Raw genomic sequence first — 6,934 nt, 5'->3', positions numbered from 1 at the left:
CCTCTGATGGTCGGGAGGGCATTTCAGATCCGAGGAGCATCAGATCAGAAAGCACGATCACCCGTGGCGCTGAGCTTAGTCCTGGGGGAAGGAGGCGGTTTGAGTTTGTTGAGCAAAGACAAACTTAAAGAATTAGATTTTGTAGAGTTTAGGTGTTTGGAGTGACCTGCATGAACATATTGTATAATTGTTAAATACATGAAGTTGTTTGTTATATATAGAATGCTCAATTTAAAGCAAACATGACTGGTTTAGATGTAGTTGAGAAGCGGCAAATAGTTAGCAATAAGCTAATGCTAACAATTGATCTGAATTTAGTTTATACTGCATTTACAGTATATATATTTATAGACACAATATAATTTAATATTCATTTCTACTGCCAGGTCAGGTTGGCATTTTGAAGCCCATGACGGCTGGCTGTAAACACCTCTTCTCGTAATCTATATGCTCAGTCAGATCCTGCGCACACCGACCTGTAGCCTATTTAAATTGGTGGACTTGACAAACTTGTAAAGACAACTTGCAGCAGTTATTAAGAATGAAAATAATAATATTATAAAGAAAACTGAACTGAACACAGGAATAAATGTCAGAAAAGAGTATGCTTTTGATTTTAGCTCTGGGCTGTTTCTAATGCAAAGTCAGTATTTAATCCGACTGTTTCTCTGTTATGAAAATATCAGCTAGTTAGCTATCGAACCACAGTATCTGCCGCTCCCTGCTCATCCTGCAGGGTAACTAGAAGACTCATACTTATGGAAGGTGAGGCCCAGGCCTCTCTCCACCGGCCCGCAGCAGTTGGTGCAGCCGGTGACGCTGCAGCGGAGCCACTTCCTCTTGGTTCTGTTGAGGCAGGTGTGGCAGCTGGAGATCCACTGCGCCAGGTCTCGGGTCATGGTGGACCAGTAGAAGCTCTTTGAGATCGCTCGCTGGCAGATTCCCTGGCCGTAGTGACCCTGGTTGTCATGGAACTGCTGCAGGATGGAGTTCACCTGGGATCAAAAGGCAGCGTTGGTACACACACACACACACACACACACACACACACACTTGTTATTTGGATTAAACACTTTTGGGCTTTATAAATTAATAAAAGAAGTGGTAATTTATTACTTGTTTATTTAAAATGGTGCTGCATTTGACATTTTAATGAGTGAAGGATGCCATTTCCCCAAGAGTTAACAGTTATGCTGTTAAAATGTGACGACCAAACAGGTTTCTCCCTCCTTGTAGCTGCACTTGCAAATTTGTACTTTAACCTTCTACGGCCCGAGCAGACTGAAAGCGTTTTGCAGGTTTGAAAACGGGAAAAAAAACTCAGTTGAATTTGAATAAAGACCAGTTTCTTTTGTTTCTTTTTCCAGTCAGTCTAATCAAAGATTATGGCGCCAGCGCTCTGTAATCTTTGTTTTGCTGCTAAGTCATAACTGTCATATTCGCAGAAACCTGATCACAACTCACAGGTCTGAGTCTTTTGTTGCTAAAAACATCTGCTTTAAAAAAAAAATTTGACAATCTCTGGCACTGTTTGAGGGTGAGAGGTGAGCAAGGGAGATCCGGGTGGGCACATGAGAGCCTCAGAAAGAGGAGACACCGCTGGTCGGACCACCAGCTGGTCCAGGAGCTTCATCTTAATGATGGTCGGTTCAAGTCTTATTTTAAGATGAGTCGGGACAGTTTGTCACAGTCTCCGGACAATCCAGCAACTGAAAACGTCCGCCACCACAACTGAGGGCCCGTCTCTCCATTCATTTGATTGGACAATAGAAAAAAAAAAAACACGAATGACGTCGGCTAGTGTTTTAGTACTCGAGACCGGTCTTGGTCTTGAGACTTAACACCACTTTTTGATGGTCTTAGTCTCGACCAAATTTGTACTCGGCCTCGTCTCGGTCTCGGACATTGAGGACTCGGGATTTTATTTCAAGACCAGTCAAGACCATAACTTTGGGAATATCAATAAATTGCTTTTGCATTATCTGATTTATTTGTTAACATCCTAACTTTGATTGGATGTAAAACTTATAGCTTCAAATGCAACCAGTAACCCTGATTACAAATGTGTGTTCCCGTTAACGACTGTCAGCCCTCCTGGCGATTGCAATGCTTACGTTGATTTCAGCTCTTAGTGTTTGTATGTGGGTGTTTTAATGGGAATGTGGATCTTTCAGATCAATTTGAGAAGTACCTGTGATCTCATTCCACATTTTATTGTGTGTCATGTAATGTGGGGAACTGGTCTTGGTCTTGACTTGGTCTCAGCCACTAAAAGTCTTGTCTCTGTCTCGATAAACTCTGGTCTTGGTCTTGACTTGGTCTCAGCCACTAAAAGTCTTGTCTCTGTCTCGATAAACTCTGGTCTTGGTCTTGACTTGGTCTCAGCCACTAAAAGTCTTGTCTCTGTCTCGATAAACTCTGGTCTTGGTCTTGACTCGGTCTCGGTTTGGGTAGTTTTGACTACAACACTAATGTCGGAACTTCTCTGCTCAGAGTTTTTTCCCACATTTTTGCACTCAGAGTCTCCTTCGAAGACGCAATGCGCAGCAGAACGCCAAAACGCGAGGAGCCCAGGACGCATAAACAGCCCACAAAACACTCACTGCCTGTAGAAAACAAATGAAAAAAAGCCTCACTGCAAAAAACGCATTCTGTCTGATTGGAGCCGTCCTCAATAAGTGGATTATGAAACTTTTAGACATTAATTTAGCTGCTGCTAGATATTCACCAAACGCAGCTTGATGGTATATTTGTTGGAAACATCGTGCTCACACAAATTTTAAGACGCTTGTACAGGATTCATTTCAACCTCATAACACACTGCGAGTAGCCTAAATCATGCAAACCTCCTCTCTGTTGCGCGGCACTCGGAGGGGAGGAGAGACTCGCGTGTACATCAGTACTCCGTCTGAAACACAATGAGATATGTTTTTATGAAGCTTGATTACATTAGATCATAATCCGGTTCAGGATTAAAGGAGATAAAATGAGTGGCGCTGTGTTTTATCACTCACCTATTAGGCCGAAGCGCTTGGCCATTCTTCTTAAAGACCCTCTGCTTTTCTTGCTTTGCATCGGTAAGACCTTGTGGCTCAGAAACCTGCAGACACGCGCTCAATTAAATTAAAAGAATTGTAAAGTGAAGCGCTCAGGGGGTCACGTGACTACCTGGCGATCTGGTTGTAAACTGCGAAGCTTGGCTCGATGACGGTCTTCCTCCTCTTTTCCTCCATCACTGTCGGGACCGCCCTCGCGTCAGGATCCGGAGCTGGGAGGGAGTACCGGTGTTCCTGCAGCCCCATGTGTGTTTCGGAGCTATCGAAGGCCGGGTCATAGGGGTTCACATCTGTGGTTTCTGCAGCTGTAGAGAGGAGGTCCTCCAGGCTGTTGGGATGAAGGAAGTCCTCATCTAAAGGGACAGCCTGCAAAACCAAGGAGACAGATGCAGGTACTATTTTACAGAGCCAAGTACAGAAAATGTCTGATAACTCGATCAGTTACGATTTACAAATCCTCTTGTTGTGTTTTCTGAATTTCACAATCCTCTCCTCTCAGCTTGATTTATTCCCTTAAAATAATACTGATACCACCTTGTTTTTCAAATAAACCAGCGTAATCTTGTTTTTATTTGTCCATGTCCTTTTGATAACTGTACTACAGTCCACTTGGATTAATATAGAAGTTTTATTATGATCTTGAGATGAGACACATGCATATATTTTGCCAGCAAATGGCAAAGCAAATACTGCCATCTGCTGGTTCCCTAGTGAATCCCTAGTCTGGTTTGACAGTAGTTTAAGTTTTGAGCAGCACACCTTGTGCAATCCTGTTTTTACCAGCTTATAAATATATCAAAAATACAATCAACATTAACTTTTAAGGACACTGAGACCATTTTACACGCCTTTATATCATCTCGCCTGGATTACTGCAACAGCTTTTTTACTTGCTTAAATCTATCGATCGACTCCAGACTGCAGATCTCCAGAACAAAGAAATATGACCAATCAGCCCTGTTTTAGCTTCATTACACTGGCTCTCAGTATGTTTTAGAGTAGACTTTAAAAGTATAGTGATTACTTTTAAAGCCCTTCATGGCTTCTCTCCCTGTTCTATCTACGACCTTTTAGTCCCATCCGCACCAGAACGTACCTTAAAGTCTTTATTTGAGTGGATGAAATAAGTAGTTTGAGGGAAATTGAGGGAATGAATTTAACAAAGAACATTTAAGGCAAAATATATTAATATATCAAAAATCGAGACTAGAGCGCACCAAAGTTTTTAGTATAGCATAAGCAAATATAACAAGAAGATCAGAGAAAAGAGATTTTGAGTTTTGCTGTTTTTATTTCCTGCCTATCTGCATCGTCTGCGCTCTTTGTCACCTCGTCCTCCTGCACTGTCACAGTGATGATGGAGGGTATGGCGTCTGGTGACAGCGTCAGCTGACCCTCCTCGTTCAGCGTGAAGCAGGACGGCTCAAAGTGTCTGGAGCAGAGGCAGGACTTTGTTCGCAGCGAGCCTTCGTCCCTTTGGGCCGCCACCAGCCACCTTCGCCGTTGCTCTGCCTCCTTCGGAAACCTGCAAGACGGAAGACGACAAGTTTTGTTTTCGAACCCGAGGCAAAGCTGAACAAAAGGAAAGACTGCCTGTGGAGTAACACGAGGTTTATTCTCATTACATACGTCCTGCCGACTTTTATAAAATACACATTTCTATTATTGTTATGCAGATGACACTCAGCTGTACCTTCCACTGAAACCTGGAAACCTGTCGAGTTTGAATGAAGTGTGTTCTACGATGAGTTAACAAGACAAATAGTTTGTGAAAGAGAGGAACTTGTATTCAGAAGGTGTACGGTTGTATTTTTCTGTTCGATGAGGAAAATAATGTGACATTTTTTTAGTTTATTCTGTTTGTCTATCAGAGTATAAGAAACTAAGAGAGCTTGTATAACGTAACGAGCTCGCACACATCTTCCATCTGAAACTACTTGGGGAAAGGCCTGAGCTGCACTACTGGCCTATCGCTCCTTGTACTACGTACTGCAGTACTTTGTACCATAGTATTATAGCAGTACCATATTAGTATTACGACCATAGACTGTAAAAAGGAGTGGACGTAGCCAACGTGTCACCCGTTGCTTTGTGGACTACTGTGTTGAAGCCTCCAGTTTCAAACTGGAGCCAGGTGTGACCATATTTGAACAAGAGGGTGGAGCAAACTCTACTTGGCAATAAAGCTCCTTCTGATTCTATTTCTGAGCAATCCATTTAATGGCGATGCACGATCTCAGGTCACTTTCTGGGGGTAAAATAAAGACCCTAGAACTAAATTAATCACACTTCTTTGTCCAACCAGTGGACCTGCCCCCTGCTGGCTGTTAGAAAGAACGCCAGCTTCAGACACTTCCGCATTGGCTTCACCCATTCCCCCGTTTAGATTACAACACAGGACGGGTTTGGGCTAACTGGTAGATATCTCTTCACATTCTGTTGAACATGTTAGTTTATTTTTTCTTAAAACTAAAATGGTGAATAAAAAACTATAATTCTGGCCAAGTCTGACAATGTAGAGCTGAATCTAAACATAAAACATTGTTTCATGTAATAATAACAGCCTTCACATCAAGAAAAACATTCTCTATTGTTGTTTTTAAACAACTTTGTAAATGCGGTGTCTGACCTGTGGAAGCTGAGCTCAGGGTTAACGTAGCTGGAGGCATCGCAGCCGTAGGCCAGGCAGAACTGGACAGGTGGTTCTGGTTTATCGACGGGACATCGGTTCTGACAAACCTCACAAGCTGTGATCCAGGTCTTCACCGCCTCCGTCACGCCAACCCAGTAATACATCATCTGGACAGACAGAGGAGGAAGAGTTGCCTCTAACACGGTGTGTGAATGTTCTGTTGTACAAATAATATCACCCGGTCTCACCATTATCTCCTTTATCGTCCGGCTCCGGCCAGCGTGGTTGTTGTTGTCATGGTAACGGGTCAGGACCTCCCTCATTTCCTGGTCGCTCCTGACGACGCGGAGGAGGCGGCCTCGATATGAACGCCACAGGCAGCCATCTGGAGGACGGAGGCAGGAACTTAGGAGTCAACAACACAGGGGGGGGAACTAAAACGGCAGATTTATTCAAACCTGTCAACTATTTTCATTTTTTAGTTTTACTAAGTGAGGAGACACGCAACAGGTGAAACACATAAACAACATGTAGTGAAGTACCAAAACAAACAACAACAAAAACAAACAATTTTAGATATTGACATGTTGGACATTAAAGATGTTGAATGGCTACTTGTGAGTTTGAAAAGCATTAAAACAGCTGTACTGTGTTTTATTACTTTATCTTCACGTGATAAAAGGGGAGACGCTGGACTGTACATCGAGGGTTGAGGCTTTACCTGCTCTGCACTGAAAGAAAAAATCTCTCTCGGGCTCTTAAAATACCTTTATATATAAAGTGTTTGCTGGCAGCTCTGGTGACTTTCTTTGAACTCTTTGATGCATCTGCAGGAAACGTTCTTGTCAGCACAAACTGCTCCACCCTATTCAGCAAGTCAAAGGAAGGCATCTGTAAGGGAAGAGGAGAGAGATTTGAACTCTTGGACTCAAAAGCAACCACAAAATCAATCTAATGTTAAAGAGTCCAGCAGTGAAGATTAATCAGTTCATTCATAAACAGTATGTAAAAATAACTGCTAACAATTTTTGCATTAAATTAATTGTTTTATATATAGTTAGAAAGCTAAAGTTGTCTTGCAAATCACCAAATATGTTACTTTTCTTTTCATATTGATAACTCCTTGCGATATTTGATGGCAGTGCCGACAGCTTAAATTATCAAATTGATGATTTGTTAATTATTAAAAAAAATGCTAAACTTGTCAGTGTTGCTGCTAGTAAGTATATAATCCAACTTTAATCCA

General features: G+C 42.3%; 1 protein-coding gene across 1 annotated transcript; it reads right to left on the bottom strand.

Annotated features, from left to right (window-relative positions):
• Nucleotides 1-645: 645 nt before the first annotated feature.
• Nucleotides 646-6,579, bottom strand: LOC119887828 (the record flags this gene model as incomplete). Its single annotated transcript, XM_038698414.1, has 8 exons — nucleotides 646-995; nucleotides 2,847-2,908; nucleotides 3,015-3,100; nucleotides 3,169-3,422; nucleotides 4,386-4,581; nucleotides 5,686-5,855; nucleotides 5,937-6,073; nucleotides 6,456-6,579. Coding segments are annotated over 8 exons (1,299 nt in total), but the record flags the coding sequence as incomplete, so codon positions are not given.
• Between the last annotated feature and the right edge of the window lie 355 nt (nucleotides 6,580-6,934).

Source organism: Micropterus salmoides, unplaced genomic scaffold, assembly GCF_014851395.1.
Source record: "Micropterus salmoides isolate LMB-PRFRI ecotype aquatic unplaced genomic scaffold, ASM1485139v1 Ms_hic_scaffold_434, whole genome shotgun sequence".
In the NCBI taxonomy this organism is placed as follows: domain Eukaryota; kingdom Metazoa; phylum Chordata; class Actinopteri; order Centrarchiformes; family Centrarchidae; genus Micropterus; species Micropterus salmoides.
Note: the sequence above shows the minus strand (reverse complement) of the source record. Positions and strands in the feature narration are given on the sequence as shown.